The 18,465-nt window shown below is 39.0% G+C and overlaps 2 protein-coding genes across 2 annotated transcripts; both read right to left on the bottom strand.

Moving 5' to 3' along the window:
- Nucleotides 1-7,696: 7,696 nt before the first annotated feature.
- On the bottom strand, nucleotides 7,697-8,122 carry LOC108055502 (uncharacterized). Its single transcript, XM_017138870.3, has one exon. It carries the CDS (start codon nucleotides 8,066-8,068, stop codon nucleotides 7,730-7,732), a length of 339 nt encoding a protein of 112 aa, XP_016994359.2. The 5' UTR covers nucleotides 8,069-8,122; the 3' UTR covers nucleotides 7,697-7,729.
- A 2,392-nt stretch (nucleotides 8,123-10,514) lies between these two features.
- Ir7a (Ionotropic receptor 7a) lies at nucleotides 10,515-12,362 on the bottom strand. The gene has a single exon (XM_017138879.2). The coding sequence runs from the start codon at nucleotides 12,360-12,362 to the stop codon at nucleotides 10,515-10,517; it is 1,848 nt and encodes a 615-aa protein (XP_016994368.2).
- Between the last annotated feature and the right edge of the window lie 6,103 nt (nucleotides 12,363-18,465).

Raw genomic sequence — 18,465 nt, 5'->3', positions numbered from 1 at the left:
GGGGTCCGACTCAATGGCAGCCCGTCTATTGTTGCCGGCCTGATCCCATTCATTATTCACCATTGGCAAGTCCTCATGTGTGGAATGTCCTTTGAGCCAGTTGGCGAGATAAGTTCCCGTTCCCCTTACGCAAGCCACATTCTACACTTCCTGTTGCATATCCATCCAATAATTATCAAAGGGGGCTGATGGCTGGGTTAAAGTTAAGCTTAAATGGGATGAGAGCCTTTTGAAATATAATACCGTTATTTACACATCACTTCATTGAGCGCGCAATTTTTTAAGCAAACAAGCGACAGGGAGAAAGAGGATCTTATCGTCTCGGCTCGTTTATCAAGCTCATTAGTCGCTGTCGCATCTTCGTCCTCGCTCCCATCCTGGTCCTCATTTTCATCCGCGCGTTGTCCTTTGGCGGAAAATTATTGAACAGCATCGAAAACATTTTAAGCGCGTCCTTCGGCTCAACGAAGTGGCCACCAAGGAGACGCTTTTGCGCCCCGATTTTCCACCCCCCTCGTAAAAGCGAAGACGCTTTTATGCTTATTAATGACGCTACATGCAATTTATGTCGGTAGTTAAAACGCTGTCGCAAATTAATGGACGTAATGTGCAATGCCCTTCCAAGGACTCGCACACATCGCAGTCAAGAAAATCTCCTCCTTGAAGGGATAAAGCTCTGCCTAATTACAAAAAGGGAAAAATGCGATAAGGCCGAGAAGAAGAGAAGAGTAGAGAAAAACCAAAAATAATTCCAATTTTCATCAAAAACTGAAATCCCGAATTTCGAAAGAAAAAAAACCGGGTTTTTCGCTAAAACAAAGCAAATACTGCTTCAAAGTATGGATTGCCATACCTTTCTGAACTCGTTATTAAATTTCCTAACGATTGGCATTTAAACCTTGACAATTTATTCATTTTTAATTTTTCGCAAAAAATCATGGGGTACCCCCTTATAAAAAAATTAAAAATTGGCGAAAATTTTATTTTTCCAAAATTACACGGAAAGTTTTATGGATTTATAGCAAATTTTGTTATCTGTTCAAAACAGTATGAATTTTTGGTGTAGGACCATTTTTGGCCAAGTTACAGCAAAAAAACCAAAAGAAAAAATTCCAATTTTTGTCAAAAACTGAAATCGCGAATTTCCAAAAAAAAACAAAACCCGTTTTTTCGCTAAAACGTTGCAGTTTTTTCGCTATAACAAAGCAAATACTGATTCAAAGTATGGATTGTCATACCTTTCTGAACTCGTTATTAAATTTCCTAACGATTGGCATTTAAACCTTGACAATTTATTCATTTTTAATTTTTCGCAAAAAATCATGGGGTACCCCCTTATAAAAAAATTAAAAATTGGCGAAAATTTTATTTTTCCAAAATTACACGGAAAGTTTTATGGATTTATAGCAAATTTTGTTATCTGTTCAAAACAGTATGAATTTTTGGTGTAGGACCATTTTTGGCCAAGTTACAGCAAAATAACCAAAAGAAAAAATTCCAATTTTTGTCAAAAACTGAAATCGCGAATTTCCAAAAAAAAAGCAAAACCCGTTTTTTCGCTAAAACGTTGCAGTTTTTTCGCTATAACAAAGCAAATACTGATTCAAAGTATGGATTGTCATACCTTTCTGAACTCGTTATTAAATTTCCTAACGATTGGCATTTAAACCTTGACAATTTATTCATTTTTAATTTTTTGCAAAAAATCATGGGGTACCCCCTTATAAAAAAATTAAAAATTGGCGAAAATTTTATTTTTCCAAAATTACACGGAAAGTTTTATGGATTTATAGCAAATTTTGTTATCTGTTCAAAACAGTATGAATTTTTGGTGTAGGACCATTTTTGGCCAAGTTACAGCAAAATAACCAAAAGAAAAAATTCCAATTTTTGTCAAAAACTGAAATCGCGAATTTCCAAAAAAAAACAAAACCCGTTTTTTCGCTAAAACGTTGCAGTTTTTTCGCTATAACAAAGCAAATACTGATTCAAAGTATGGATTGTCATACCTTTCTGAACTCGTTATTAAATTTCCTAACGATTGGCATTTAAACCTTGACAATTTATTCATTTTTAATTTTTCGCAAAAAATCATGGGGTACCCCCTTATAAAAAAATTAAAAATTGGCGAAAATTTTATTTTTCCAAAATTACACGGAAAGTTTTATGGATTTATAGCAAATTTTGTTATCTGTTCAAAACAGTATGAATTTTTGGTGTAGGACCATTTTTGGCCAAGTTACAGCAAAATAACCAAAAGAAAAAATTCCAATTTTTGTCAAAAACTGAAATCGCGAATTTCCAAAAAAAAAACAAAACCCGTTTTTTCGCTAAAACGTTGCAGTTTTTTCGCTATAACAAAGCAAATACTGATTCAAAGTATGGATTGTCATACCTTTCTGAACTCGTTATTAAATTTCCTAACGATTGGCATTTAAACCTTGACAATTTATTCATTTTTAATTTTTCGCAAAAAATCATGGGGTACCCCCTTATAAAAAAATTAAAAATTGGCGAAAATTTTATTTTTTCCAAAATTACACGGAAAGTTTTATGGATTTATAGCAAATTTTGTTATCTGTTCAAAACAGTATGAATTTTTGGTGTAGGACCATTTTTGGCCAAGTTACGGCAAAAAAACCAAAAGAAAAAAATCCAATTTTTGACAAAAACTGAAATCGCGAATTTCCAAAAAAAAACAAAACCCGTTTTTTCGCTAAAACGTTGCAGTTTTTTCGCTATAACAAAGCAAATGCTGATTCAAAGTATGGATTGTCATACCTTTCTGAACTCGTTATTAAATTTCCTAACGATTGGCATTTAAACCTTGACAATTTATTCATTTTTAATTTTTCGCAAAAAATTATGGGGTACCCCCTTATAAAAAAAATAAAAATTGGCGAAAATTTTATTTTTCCAAAATTACACGGAAAGTTTTATGGATTTATAGCAAATTTTGTTATCTGTTCAAAACAGTATGAATTTTTGGTGTAGGACCATTTTTGGCCAAGTTACAGCAAAAAAACCAAAAGAAAAAAATCCAATTTTTGACAAAAACTGAAATCGCGAATTTCCAAAAAAAAACAAAACCCGTTTTTTCGCTAAAACGTTGCAGTTTTTTCGCTATAACAAAGCAAATACTGATTCAAAGTATGGATTGTCATACCTTTCTGAACTCGTTATTAAATTTCCTAACGATTGGCATTTAAACCTTGACAATTTATTCATTTTTAATTTTTCGCAAAAAATCATGGGGTACCCCCTTATAAAAAAATTTAAAATTGGCGAAAATTTTATTTTTCCAAAATTACACGGAAAGTTTTATGGATTTATAGCAAATTTTGTTATCTGTTCAAAACAGTATGAATTTTTGGTGTAGGACCATTTTTGGCCAAGTTACAGCAAAAAAACCAAAAGAAAAAAATCCAATTTTTGTCAAAAACTGAAATCGCGAATTTAAAAAAAAAAACAAAACCCGTTTTTTCGCTAAAACGTTGCAGTTTTTTCGCTATAACAAAGCAAATACTGATTCAAAGTATGGATTGTCATACCTTTCTGAACTCGTTATTAAATTTCCTAACGATTGGCATTTAAACCTTGACAATTTATTCATTTTTAATTTTTCGCAAAAAATCATGGGGTACCCCCTTATAAAAAAATTTAAAATTGGCGAAAATTTTATTTTTCCAAAATTACACGGAAAGTTTTATGGATTTATAGCAAATTTTGTTATCTGTTCAAAACAGTATGAATTTTTGGTGTAGGACCATTTTTGGCCAAGTTACAGCAAAAAAACCAAAAGAAAAAAATCCAATTTTTGTCAAAAACTGAAATCGCGAATTTCCAAAAAAAAACAAAACCCGTTTTTTCGCTAAAACGTTGCAGTTTTTTCGCTATAACAAAGCAAATACTGATTCAAAGTATGGATTGTCATACCTTTCTGAACTCGTTATTAAATTTCCTAACGATTGGCATTTAAACCTTGACAATTTATTCATTTTTAATTTTTCGCAAAAAATCATGGGGTACCCCCTTACAAAAATATTAAAAATTGGCGAAAATTTTATTTTTTCAAAATCACACGGAAAGTTTTATGGATTTATTGCAAATTTGGTTATCTGTTCAAAACAGTACGTATTTTTGGTGTAGGATCATTTTTGGCCAAGTTACAGCAAAAAAACCAAAAGAAAAAAATCCAATTTTTGTCAAAAACTGAAATCGCGAATTTCCAAAAAAAAACAAAACCCGTTTTTTCGCTAAAACGTTGCAGTTTTTTCGCTATAACAAAGCAAATACTGATTCAAAGTATGGATTGTCATACCTTTCTGAACTCGTTATTAAATTTCCTAACGATTGGCATTTAAAGCTTGACAATTTATTCATTTTTAATTTTTCGCAAAAAATTATGGGGTACCCCCTTATAAAAATATTAAAAATTGGCGAAAATTTTATTTTTTCAAAATCACACGGAAAGTTTTATGGATTTATTGCAAATTTTGTTATCTGTTCAAAACAGTACGTATTTTTGGTGTAGGATCATTTTTGGCCAAGTTACAGCAAAAAAAAACAAAAAGGATTTTTCCTTTTTTTCCTCTGATCAAAAATATACATACTTTGTGGGATCGGAAACTTCTCCTTCTCTGCGTTGCAAACTTCTGGCTGAAAGCATTATACACTCTGCAAGGATATAAAAATGGATTAAATTAATAGAAACAAGAAAACCGCGGGCTAAGCTTACCCAAGATCACTTTATCGAATTCAAAAGCACCGGCAGACTGCAAATTTAATTACTTAAGCTCATTAGGGCTCATTACCCTCAAGTTCGACTGCTTGAAGCATTTTAGTAGTTGAGCTGAATTAGCTGCAGCTTACAGGTGAACGATATATGTGTGTAGCGCACAGGCAAGGAGATAAACACCCACCTAACCACTTAGGGGTTAACCTACAAGGCAAGGCTTAACCCCCGCCCGCCCTGCTCCCGTTCCTTTAACGATTTTACCCCCCCGAAACCCACTGCCTCCCCTCTAAACTTTCGCACAAAAGGCAAGCCCTCAATGGATATATCCCCTTACCCTTAACCCCACACTGCCCCCTGTGGACTGCAACTTTTTGACTTTGTGCGCCTTTTGCGGCTGTTGTAGCTGCGAAAATTTATGGCCAATTCAATAAACGATTTTATTACATGCGCACGTTGTGTTAACAATGTTATTATTATTGGCGCCCAGTTCCGAAAAAAGGGTTGCAAAATGGGGCAGAAAACCCGGGGGCAATGCAGTGAATTGGTTCCTGGGCGACGGACGGGTTAAGCGGGGTAAGCGTAAGCCAATTATTATGAAAATTAATTTATTTTCTATCGGTAATATGAGGCCAGAGCCCAAATGGCATCTACTTTTCCGATGGCGAAGGGGGAACCTTTAGCCGGTTCTTATCGCAAACTGGCCAGCAGCCAGGAGAGCTCACAACCCCCAACCCTCAATCCCCCTTGGCCCTTTTGGCCACTTATCCACTGAAATTGCAGTCCAAACCCACTGCTTTCCTGCATTTCCAAATGCTTTTACTTTGTTTACTTCCCAGCAATTGTTGTTGTCGATCTGCAGTGAGGAAAAAGTTTCGAAAAAACGGAAATTCCTGATATCTCTAGGTATTTTTCAGATACAAAATTGAAATAGCATACTTTTTGGCGCTTTTAAAGGCGATTTTAAACATATTATTATTTTTTGGGACTAAATGTTGTTTAGCCCTTTCTTAGTGCTTGGTGCTAACTCACAAATTATTCTCGAATTTCGGTTTTTGTTTTTAGATTTTTATATCGAACTGTGTTAGCTGAATGGTTGGTTATACTTGGATTAGTTTTAATACTCCAACTAACTCTACTGACCCATTAGTGAATTCGACCATGGATTAAAGTACCCAGATATAGTTGCAAATATTTAATTAACACTTTTTTGCCATCCTGCCGTCCCACTGTGCGACCCACTGTCTGTCAACGGTTTGCGCTTTTGTTTGCCCAATCCAATACACAAAAGGCCAGCGCTCACATACTCTCACACAGATACTCCGCGCGCGTTTGTGTGTGTGAAACCTTATTTTCTGCAAACGCATTGTGCTTGTATCTGTGAGTGTGTGTGTGTGTGTGCAAACACAAAGAATTCATAGAAGGCGCACTCATGTGCAACCCAACAAGGCAACAAAAGTCTCATTACTTTTACTTGGCAAATAATGAAGCTAACAACAAAACAGCCACACGCACCCATACACATGCACTAGCCAGCATATGTTGCTGTATGTGTGTGTGTTTGTGTGTGTCAATTTGACAATTGACTTTGGCTCACTAACACACACACACAAACTCATGTGGCCGGATGCGAATTCACGCTTCATTCTTAAGGCCAGTAATTTGGATTTTGTGGTCTGGGGAATTTCCTTAAGTAGATAAATCACAAAGTACGAACATCTTTGGGGTTTTCTATATTCTTCTTTGCGTTTATGGTTATTTTTGTTAATTAAAATCTTTTATATACCTAAAATACTCAATAAAGATACTCTATCTATCTATCTCTAGGAAACTAACGGAATTGTAAGCTCGAAAAATATTGTTGCATACTTTTAGACAAGTTTTAAGTGATTTTAGGGTCCATTTTGTATTAGTTTTAAAATATATATAAAATAAAACATGATTTGTAATCAATTAAGTTCTAATCCCAAAAGATTTTAGGCAGAAAGCTTTCATTCTGATTTTAATTTTGAGTATGGAAACTTAACTAAATTATTTTACAACATATAACAATAAAAACGAAGGATAATCTTCTTGAAAACACCCTGAACTCTGTTCCCTTTTGATGAATAACTTAAACGAGTTTAGTCAATGGTCCCACAATCATTTTGCCCAATCATGCTGGCACTCAATTTAATTGATTTTAAAGTTCCACACCGAAAGTGAAGCTACATAGTTCGGGAGCGAGACGTAGAGGGGTAAACAATGGCAAACGGACCTGCAGCGAAACAGATGTGTAACAGGTTGACCAACCCACCCACCGACGGCCAAAAACCATCCACTCTATACGCCGAGTAGACCCCATTCAAAAAGCCCCCCAGAAAACCCACAGAACACAAACCCTGGACAGAAATTAAAAACAAAAACGAAACTCACCAACAACGCGTCGCAAAGCTCTTGAAACTTTGGCAGGGGCGTGCGGAAAGGGGGCTTCAGCTCAGTGAAGTTCGGTTCGGTCAGGCGGCTTTTGAGTGTTTTCCACCTGAGCACAAACTTAAGTGGCGAAACTTGATTAAAACCGCACACACCGACACACACACACACACACACACCGCCAGGGGCGTAGAAGGGGGGTTGGAAAGGGGGGCAAGCCAAAAACCCGGATCGGTCGAAAAGTTTGTGATACGGCTAAGGACCGGTCGGGGATTAAGTTGCGGTTATGCACTCCACTGACGGAAAGTCAAAGTTGCACACGTTTCCATTGTAAACTCATCCAAAAAATTAAGGTCACCCAAGAAAATGTACAAAAGTTGGTGTATTCAAAGTTGATACCAAATCAAGCTAACTGAACTGAAACTAAATCTTTTAACTAGCTAATTAGAAAGTTTAATGAATACTGGATTTATCTGGAGGAAACCAAAAATATTTATAAAAACACCAAACGATAGGAATAAAATATTTCTGTATTTATTTATCCTTGCCTTTATTTACTGTTCAATTGTTTCGTAAAAACCTCTACCAATGTCTTTTGACAGCCGCATCGTTATTAAGATCTGGAACTTTCCGTTCATATGGCTTTCCTTCAAGGGGCAGATCCAAGGCGTATTCCTGTTGCTGTCTTAGAAGTTGGTGGATCCCCGGATAGTCCACAAAGACGGGGGCATACCGTTCGTAGGAGTCCTGGTCAATATCGAAGAGAAATCCATTGTCATTGTCGTCGTCTAATAAGGATTCATCGGAAACTTGGTAGTTATTCCTCAGCGGTGGCAAGTAGGCATTTCCGGGCAATTCCGCCGAGAAACAACAAACGGCAATCCAGAGGATCAGAATCAGGGTCAAAGATTGTCTCAGCATCTTGGTAACTTCGGTCGAGGGCTTCAACTGTGCTGAGACCCGAATTGCAGTTCGCTTTTATGGCAAAAACGGCAAGGCCACTGTGGTGCACTTTAAAAAGAATTTAAGACTAATATTAAGGATTATTTTATATTTTCAATGGTAGTCCAAAAGGGGAGTTTGCTATTTCCCGATATTTAAATTGTATTATTCCTTCAAAGCATCGATATTACCAAATCGATATTGTCAAAAAATCGAAAATATCGTTAACTTTTAAGCTTTATTTCTTATCATAATTTTTTGTTAATATATAATATTACATTATTATTATAGATTCTTTTATTCCAAATTATCCTATCCTACTACTATTTTTATAACGATAAGAACCCCGTAAGAAAATATTTTAAAGTGCACTCTTAAATATTCACTTATAGACTGCAAGACCTTGAGTCGAAATTAATTTTTGACTGACTATTACACATAATCAGCACTCTTAAAAAATTCACTGCGGACCTTGGACTGAAATAATATTTTTGGCTGCTCATTAGAAATAATTTTATGCCGATCCTGATCTTCAGCGGCGCGACAAACCTTCGCTATTGGCTCGTTATCTCGCATAAATTTCCCGATATTTCTGTGCCACTAACTTGGGATACTGGTTCTGTGGCTCTTATACCGCAGATGTGGGAACACAAAACGACACTTAGCCGAGCGTCGAATGTCGGATTTTTAGACGCATGCGCTTTAGGCGGCAGAATATCTGACGAATTACAGCGTTTCCCGCCAAAGTCGCCGATGGAGGGCATCAGGGCATCCATCTGGCGACGGCTTTGTTTACCTTTGTTATCAGCTCTTATCACACGGCGTCTCACCGGAGTCCGCTGGGTGTGAAGTGCCCGCCCATTGGCTGGATGGGTCTCTCTCTCTATAGGAGGTATTAGGTGTCTTCCCCTCCCTCGGCATTTTGTCCGGCAATTAAATGCAATTAATACGGGGCCTGGGAAATCTCTTCATTGGAACAAAAAGTAAACAGCACCGACTTTTATGCCTTGCATGACAACTACAAGGCGGCTAAGCCCAAAAAGGCATAATTAAGAGTTAGTATTGCAGTGGCAACAGCAGACTGTGATAACTGCTAACCGGTAAATGTTGAACAACAAAGCCGGAAAGGATATTCCAGGGTAAAGTAACGAATACTTAATGTTCTTTAAATTACGAAATTTTAAACGAGTTTATAAGTAAATCTATTGGTTTACAAATGGTTTATATAATACATTTGTCAAATAAAAAAATAAAAATATATTTTTATTTTCTAGTTTCTAGTATTTTGTTAAATTATAAATATTTATAAAAAAATATTAGGGTATGCTGACAGTGGCTTATGACCTTATATGTCAAACATTGAATGCTACATGCTGACAACATTTGTTGCTTGCAGGCACTTTTAGGGTTTTTGGTCTAAGGGGGTTAAGGTGGGCGACGCCCACGCCCACTTCTGATGTGGCCTGCAACACTTCCGGCATTTAAGCAAACAAAATATGTAGCAACAAGGAAAGCACACGGCTGCAACAAGCCAGAGCGCATTTGTGTTCCATTTGGGGACCCCGGTGCCCTTCAGTCCCCCCAACCGCAACCCCTTTTTACACCCTTCTTCAAGATAACAAGACTCAGCCCTAACTTTAAATTTAAATTTGGTTATCGATAATTTCGATTAATATTTTAGATAGAGATTGATGCTTATCTGTATTTATTTGTGGGTTTTATTTATTTGGTTATATAGAAAACGAATAGCAAATTCTTTATAGTTATGGATATTATTTTAAATTTAATAGATTAATTTGTCTATCGATCAATTAGTTACAGTTATTTTCTGTAGTAGTACTAGTATTTTGACCGCAAGTGTATATGCCCCTTTTATGCTGCCACATGTGTAGGCAGAAAATGCGGCCATGTAGGCTAATGAGTTCGTTCTATGTCGGACGTGTCTTGTTTTTGCCCTTTTATTTTTTTTTTTCTACCTCCTACACTGCCGTTGTTGTTGTTGTTGTTGCTCTTTATGTGCGGCTAACGAGGACGTTCCATTGTCTTCTGATGCCACAACCCAAAATGCCAGCGGCAGTGTCACAGTTGCAACTTGCTATCCATATGGCAATTTGAGGGCCCAGAGATTGGAGAATGGAAATTTTATGCCAGATAAAACAGGTAAGTAGGTCCAAGTGTACGAATCATGTTGATTTAACTGATTTTATTTAAAATATTTATATTGCAAAAAAAAATCATTATTATTAGGTATACAAAACTATCCTTAGAAATTTTAATTTGCCAAGGCAATTAAAAGAAAATCACAAGCACGCGAGTAACGACACACACACTCAAGAACAGCGACACTAAGAAGAATCGACGTGTGCCCAATGCCAGCTCCAATTAAATAATAGGTATCTATAATTTAATAATAATAACAAATCTCTCATTCAAAGAGCCTCCTCAACCAGTTAACCCTCAGGCTGAGCAGCTCCAGGAAAAAGGCAACCAAGGCGGCCGAAAGCAAAATCGAGGAGACATAGTAGAGGCCGCAGAAGGAGTCCAGGGGAATGGGCGACACCTCGTAGTCCTCCTCGTAGGGCTTCGCGTACAGGCTGCTATCGAATTCGCGGACAAAGTAGCCAATAATGCCGGCGGACAAGAGCTGCTTGATCTTCCGATCGAAGGCGAACTTCAGGAGCGAATGGCGCCTCAAGTAGATGACCAGTTGGTAGAGAAAGATGTGCTCGCGGATGTGGGTCAATCGGCTGGTGCTCCAGTGCATCTGATTGTAGTACGTCATGGAGGCAATCAGCGAGGTGGTCGTCACCCTGGCCTCTTCCCCCAAATCCTGGATATAATCGAAGCGATCCTTGGACCCATTTCTGGTCAACACAGTCAGGTGACGCGGATAAAAGTCCACATACTCCTGGGTAACCAGCGTGTAGTTGGCCCCGATCAACTGGGATATCTCGGTGGGCAGCGGTTTGTTGTAGGGCAGCCGGAAGGAGTCGAACAGCTTGCCCTGGTAAACCACGCGCAGGACGAGGACCAAGAGCAGCCAGCCTGCATAGAGGATGCGAATGCGGCAGCTTCGGGGCAGACTCCTCGCCTCCAGCGGATTGCCCATCAGGGTGGTGAGTACCTGGAGGAAATGAAGGGCCCAATCGGACTGCCCACAGACGAACCTCTTGCGCAGCCAGACGACGAGGACCACCAGGCAGCCGGAGGCCACCAGGGCCAACCAGACGGTGCCGCAAAAGGGCACCGCCAACTGGGCCACCGCCCCAAACTGCGGGCTCATGTGCATGATGAAGACCAGCGAGCTCTGGTGATACGAGCTCGTGAAGGAGAACTGCGCCCGGTGCTGATGCGAGCCACTCATGGCTCCAATCAGTATGGATGAATTGCTGTAGATCACCTGATCGAAGCAGCCACTGCAGCCGTCCTTGAAGTCCGGCGACAGGCACTTGTCGCAGGGCTCCTCCAGCAGGATGCGGAAGTGAAAGATCTTGGCCAGCAGCTTGATCAGCTCGCCATCGATCCCGGTCAAGCGCCAGAGCTGCGATCTCTCCTCCGGATCGCTGGCGTTGCCCTTGAAGGACACAAAGGGCGCCAGGGGATACCAGCTGACACGCAAGGGACAGCCGGACAGGCTATTCAGACCCCGATCGAAGGACCTCGCCCGGTGGCCATAGCGAAAGGAGCCGTTCTCATAGCGATCGATCAGCTCCAGGTTGATCTTCAGGTCGCAGTCCTGGTTGAACATCCGATAGGCGTAGACCAGCACCACGCCGCTCCTCTTCTGGGTGAGCAGTATCACGTTGAGGGTGTGGAAACCCACGCAGGTGGTGGATATATCCCGCAGCACCTGGAGTCTCTCCGCCCGCGAGTTCATGCGACGCGTGAACAGAATGAGGAAGTTGTACTCTCGCGTCGAATGGACATCGGTGAAGTGAAAGCTCAGGGTGTCGAAGGCCTGCGCGGAGTTGACCAGGAAAACCACATAGCTGGCCGGCACCTCAGCGGGTGGCTGCTGGAACGTCCGCAGGGCCATCGAGATGCCCACCTCGGTGAGGATCGTGGTCATTAGCTCCTCCTGCCCGTGATCCCGGTGCTCATCCTCGCGCGTCAGCTCCATCACCGCCAGGGTGCTTTGCGAGGGGCTGACCTGCTCGTCCAGAATTTCCAGGGCCGCCGCCACCAGGGGCGCCATCACTTCCGGTTCCGGCGGATGAAGTGCACCCATCGCCACGGATCGAAGGACCGCCAGGAGCCACAGATATCGAAACATTTACACGCCGCCGCCGCAGTTGCAAGTTCATGAGCAAATGCCCTGGCTAATTTTCCTAATGGTCAACTTTTATGGTCAGCCAATCGCCGATAAGCGGGTTTTCCTTAATGCCGAATTAGCCTTTTCGAACTCGATCTAATCTGCGATGACAGTGCATTTAATTAGCCTAATGCTGAGGAAATAATTACTCGAAATAAATGGCAATTCGATGCGATGGATGGCCAAGTTATCTAAGATTAAATGTGTGAGTTTTAAGAAATTTATTTTATAAAGGGGGATCACAAGTAGTATTTTACCAAGTAATATTTTGGAATTTCTATAAATTTTAATAATGCTTTAATACATATTGGTAAAAATGAAGAATGTAAATATTTCTGTGTAATATTTTTACAATTTATTATTTTTATTTAGGAAATTCGTATATAATATATAATTTTAGGCCTAATAGGATTTTTACCTTGGACTCTGTTATATTATGGTTTACATTTTCAGTGCTAAGCTTATTAATTTTACACACTAATAGATTTTATTAATATTTTCTGCTGTTGTTATAATTGCAAAGATATTAAAGTTTACACGTTTTTGTTTCGAAATATTTCCCTAAAAAATAGCAAGAGCCTATAATAATTTGTATAAAAATGCTTACTATGCAATATTTCAGTATTCCTATCATTTACATGCCTTTTTTCTTAACAAGAAACAAAAAAGCAGGGAATGCTGGGCAATCAGACAGCAATCATCACAAGAGTGGCCGCAATCCCGAGAGCAGTGTAAAACGCAATGCAAGTGCAAACCCAAACCAAAAGCCAATTCAACGTGTTTTTTTCTGTTCGGTTCGCCACAAGTGTGGGGATAAGGATAAGGATAAGGGATATTCCCCTGCCTAGGACCAGTTTTTATTTATCTTTGCGCAAAGTTGCCCACTGGACGCGGCGAGAATGCAAGGCAAATGCAGCATATCTCTGCGGCTTGTTAGTCCAAGCGAAAGGAGGCAGTGCCACGCCCCCTCGAAACCCCAGCTACCCAGCTTCACGCCCATCTGGCGCGCATAAAAATTAAAAATTTCATTAAATTCACAAAAATGCTTGAAGTGGAAAAATGTAATATCCTTTGGGCACAAAGGATGTGCATATAAATGCAAATGCGGTACTGTTGCCCGGGTAAAAACGAAGCGATATGTCCGAAACGCATACTCAACGCCGTTGCCACGCCCCCACCGCAGCAGCAGCAGCAGCTGCATGCATGAATGCACACGGTGCACTAAGAGAAAAATATGAATGCATATTGTTTTTAATTAAATTATTTGTAATAATTTTTCAATTTAATTTTTAGTTCTTTTAAAATTCATTTAATTTACCTTATAATTTTTGTAATTAAAGATTCTAGCTTTGTAATTTAAAAACAATTTTTTTTACCGGTGCCTTTTTTTTCACATGCATTTCCCGCTCGCTTATCTTTGCCTGACCCCCACTTTCCCCCCGCTTTTCATGGAACAACCTTTGTTTGCAATTAGTGGACGACTTTCATAAACAAAGCGGCAAAGAATCGAAGAGAAAGGGAAAAGGATATGGGATTCAAAACGATATTTAAGAAAATCCCGGAGTACCGAGTCCTTCTGGGAAGTCGAGTGACTCTCGAGGCGGAAACTTTGCAGCTTTTCATTTGCCTAATAAGACGTCATCAGATTGGGCCAATCGAGGAGAAAGTGTGGAGAAAGTTGGGGGGAAAGGAGAAAGGGGAAAGAGTAAGGAGCACAGAGCAAAGTGCATGGAGCATATGCCAGGCAAGCGACAAAAGTTCGAAAATTAAAAGTTTTCCAAAAAGTATGCAAAAGTCAGAAGGCGAGGAGAAGGAGTGCGCCGAAGTGGCCGGAAAATGGGAAATGGGTGTGGAGAGCGGATGGAAAAGCGGCAGCGGAAAACTGCATACGTATGTATGTATATGTGTGAGCATGTTTTTTGAACTGTAATTATGACGCTTGTTAGCAGTTATTCCCCATTTACGTGCCTCATTTCCGAGTCGAATTTTTTAAGAAATTTTTTAATGGAAAAGGAAAAAATGTATAAATAAAATAAAAATATGGATTTGAAAAATAACCTAATAAATAACAAAAATAAATATTATTTAAAGCTGAAGCTGAATATTTCCTGCAAATTTTTATTTACCCTTTTTAAATATTTATTATTTCGGTCCCGAATCTTTTCCCTAAAACTCGAATACCATTTAGGCGAAAATATCCCGATCATGGAACCAATTAAATTACTGGCCAAGGGCAAAAAACAGCTACCCCTTTTCCCCATACCCAACCCTCGGTTTGCTCTTCTTAAGTTTTGCGAAAGTTCAAGCTTGGTCTGCGCATAAATTAAAAATGACAAGGATATGCCAGGACGAGTGGGAGTGGGATTGGCATCGTGTAACCAAGCAGGCAACAAGTTGCAACTTAACGTTGCCCACATCTTGCCGAGGTCCCCGAAACCCCCTTCTCCGGAGAAAAACCCCCTCTATGGCATATGAAACATGAGCGGCCCCGCCCCTGAAAAATTCTACAAATTCAGCGAAAAGTATTTTCCACCTTTAAACGTGGAATGAAGGTGAGGCTGGAAAAAAGAGGGAAATGATTTATGAATGCAAAAACTTTTCGGACCAACTTTGTACGGCCGTTTTGCCATGGTGTGTGTGTGTAGGAAAATCCTCATGTTACACATGAGAAAGAGATGGGGATGGAGATGGGGGTAGAGGGAGAGAGAGAGACACGACCGTCCGCTTAATGGAATTATAAAAATGTTAACTTCAGCAGAAATTCAAACAGCGCCACACTCCATTCGCTCCCTTGGAAACACTCTCTAACCCTCCTTCACCCCTTCTTCACGCCTTCCCCAACCCCTTACCTAACCCCTTCCACCCACTTCCCTGGCTTCGACATGTGTGGGCAACTAACCTTTTTCTCTACTCGCCTCCTACGAGCTCAGTTATAATTTTGTTTAACATTTAAAGTGGCTTTGTTTGTGAAATTAAAAAAAAAAGAAGCAGAATTCGAACCGCAAACGATTGAAAATATTTGTATAGACTCGGAATTAAAAACAAAGCAAAATGGGGCTCACAAAAAAAAAACCGAAATAAGTGGAAAAATTTCAACGTCAGCAGCAGACGGCCTTTGGTTAGCCGTTGGATATATCAGATAGATATATATAAAATATATATAGATAGATGAGCAGACATATGGGTATTTGTGGCCAGGGCAATCCAATATACTTTTCAAAGCAAACACGAACACAACTTGAGGCTGCCACAAGGCCCAAAGAAGCTGGCAAGGGCTGACACTTGAACCCATCGCCGGGACCGGGAAAACACCACCCACATAAGCACCCACCATGTGGCCTGTACCACCACCACCCCGTGCAACAGCAGCAGCAGCCAGCCAATTTCAAGCCAAGTCCTGGAAATGGACCAACTTGTAGTCCTGCAGCTACGCTGGGCAAAAAACTAGGCATTATAGTATACAAATATAACTTATAACTTGGAAAATGAAAAATAAATGGATCGTAACAAACCAACTTATAAATGAAGGGCTGAAAATTAAAAAAATATATATTAAATACTGAATTTATGGTATTATTAAACTAAAATTTAATAATAGGTAATAATAATAAATTAAATACATTTTAAAACTCACTGCAAAACTTTAAAAATATTTATATTAAATAAAATAATTAAGGTTTTTTTAATGCATATCATCCGAAATATTTTCCCACAAATAAAATATTTATAGTATTATTCTAAAAGAGAAATAGGAAATTTGTAAAGATTTATTTTAATTAAAATCATGCAACATATTTTTACAAAAGTTCATTATTTCTCCCAGTGCAGACCCCGCTGCTGCTCCTGATGATGTGTCTTATCTTGTCCTGCAGTGGCTGAGCGATGCCAGCGCATCCTGGAAGCTTTTTATCTTGGCGTCATGTTGATGTTTGTCGGAAACTTGATTATTTTCATCTCGCTTTTTTTCGCCAACCCAGCACACATGTCGAGGAATCGCCGGCCCATGTTACTCCCACTCGGAAGATGTTTTGGATGCTGGGCCCCCGCGGCAGACAAACAGGCAAGGAGCTGGGAACTGGGATTAGCTCCACTAGCCAAAAAAAAAAAAAAAAAAAATGTACCCAGAAAAAACGTATAGAAAGATATACATATGTACCAAACATATACACGTTTGTGGCCAAAAGTTAAAAATAAAGAGTTTCGCCCCGATGTAAATGCACCTTTAACTCGGAGTGGTGGTGGCTGCCACAAGGACTCGGTTACAGGTTGAGTTCCCTTTTCCTTCTTTTTTTCTTATATCCCTATATTTGTTGCTGCCGTTGTTGTTGACAAACAAGGAGAGCGCATAAGTAGAATAAGTTGTAATAAGAGCAGTTAACAACATGAGTGAAGTCAAGGCGAGCGCACAGCGGGCAGAAAGCCAAGACACCTGAACGTCACGGCACGAACGTGGCCACAGTGGGGACACGAGATGAAGAACCTGCTCACAAATGCGGCGTAATTAATCGCACTTAAGAAATAAACCTTAGGAAGGAATATTTTTACCAGAAATAAATGGGTAATATTATAAAAACAAGAACATAAAATGAAATACAAAAAGATTAAATCAGATACATCAGATCAGAAAAAATAAATTCAAATAACAATCATTAATAAAAAATACCGAGATATTCACAGATAAATAAATCTGACACATTATAAAATGTAATAAATTCTGAACGATTTTAGAAATATATTAAAATAAAAATAATAATAATGTTATTAAAATATAAGCAAATAAATACACATACCTTTTAGGCCTGCCAGTGCATCGTCACCATAAAAAACTCCTTTAGGCAGTTTTCACTGCACTGAAAGGGCACGGGCCACGCTCCTGACAACTGACAACTCCTTTAAAATGTAGTTACTGTTGTTATTATTCAACCTTAATGAACTTAACAAGCTCGCACAGCGACGGGCCGCAGGACGAAGGACGAGGAACGAGTGGCAGAAGGACGACAGTTGGACACAAGAATCCCGCCCACCGCCTCCTCACACACACACACACACACATTTAACACACACCCACAGTCAGACAGACAGACACACAAACGAACAAGTCAAACAGCGGGTGGCAAAATGGGTGGCTTCGGATGGTTTTGGGTGGTATTTGGCTGGTAAGTACGTATGTTGCATGTTGCTTTGGGGGCACATACGCCCATCGTGTGTGCCATGTTCATGTCGCAAGAAATTTCCCAGCTCTGAATGGCGCAGGGTCACGTAACTCAAATAAAGCGCCAAAGCCACGAGCCGCAAAAAAAAACCAAAAAAAAGCAAGAAAATAAGAATGCTTAAAAAAAAGCGAAGACATAAGAAAAGAGCCGGCTCCTTGTGCATTTCTGTTGTGCCGAAAGTGAGGCGAAATTAAAAATGTTTTACAAATATTGGAGGAACGAGTCCTGAGCTCAAGAAACAGCTCAACAGGATTTGATTTCAATTCAAAAGAATAACCCAAAAATATTCAAAAAATTGAAAAGAATATTTTTAGGTAAGAAAAAGTTAAAATATAATTTTTGATGTACTTTCTTAAAAGCCCAATATACCAAGTAAATTTCATTAAAACGTTGTTTGACTTTTTTAAGAGAAATAAAAATAAAATTTGAAAGTATAGCTAAATAGAAAAAGTCTTTAAAATCAGACATATACAATGTACATATATCATACATAACCCAATTTATAACTAGATTTTATTAGCCATTTATTCTTAATGGTACGAAATTAATAAAACCAATAAAAGGAATAACTTATAACTGGTAACTTAGAATTTATGTGCTGTCTTATTTTTCCTGTGCTTAGCCACCTAAGAGGAAATTAAGTAAGGCCTGAATTCGTATCACGAAAGGGCCCATAACCGTTCCCAGTATTTTTCCGTCTTATACTAAATTTTGATGCTTAAAAGCCGACTGCCTTTGTGGTATAGCCTACAGTCGCTGGCTGACACTCAAAGCAGCCGGTTGCGTTTTCTTTTGATGCAGAAAATACGTTAAATATTCATCAAAATATTCAAAGTTTGTTTTAAAAACTA

This window comes from Drosophila takahashii, chromosome X (genome assembly GCF_030179915.1).
Source record: "Drosophila takahashii strain IR98-3 E-12201 chromosome X, DtakHiC1v2, whole genome shotgun sequence".
In the NCBI taxonomy this organism is placed as follows: domain Eukaryota; kingdom Metazoa; phylum Arthropoda; class Insecta; order Diptera; family Drosophilidae; genus Drosophila; species Drosophila takahashii.
This window is presented reverse-complemented; position numbering and strand designations above follow the sequence as displayed.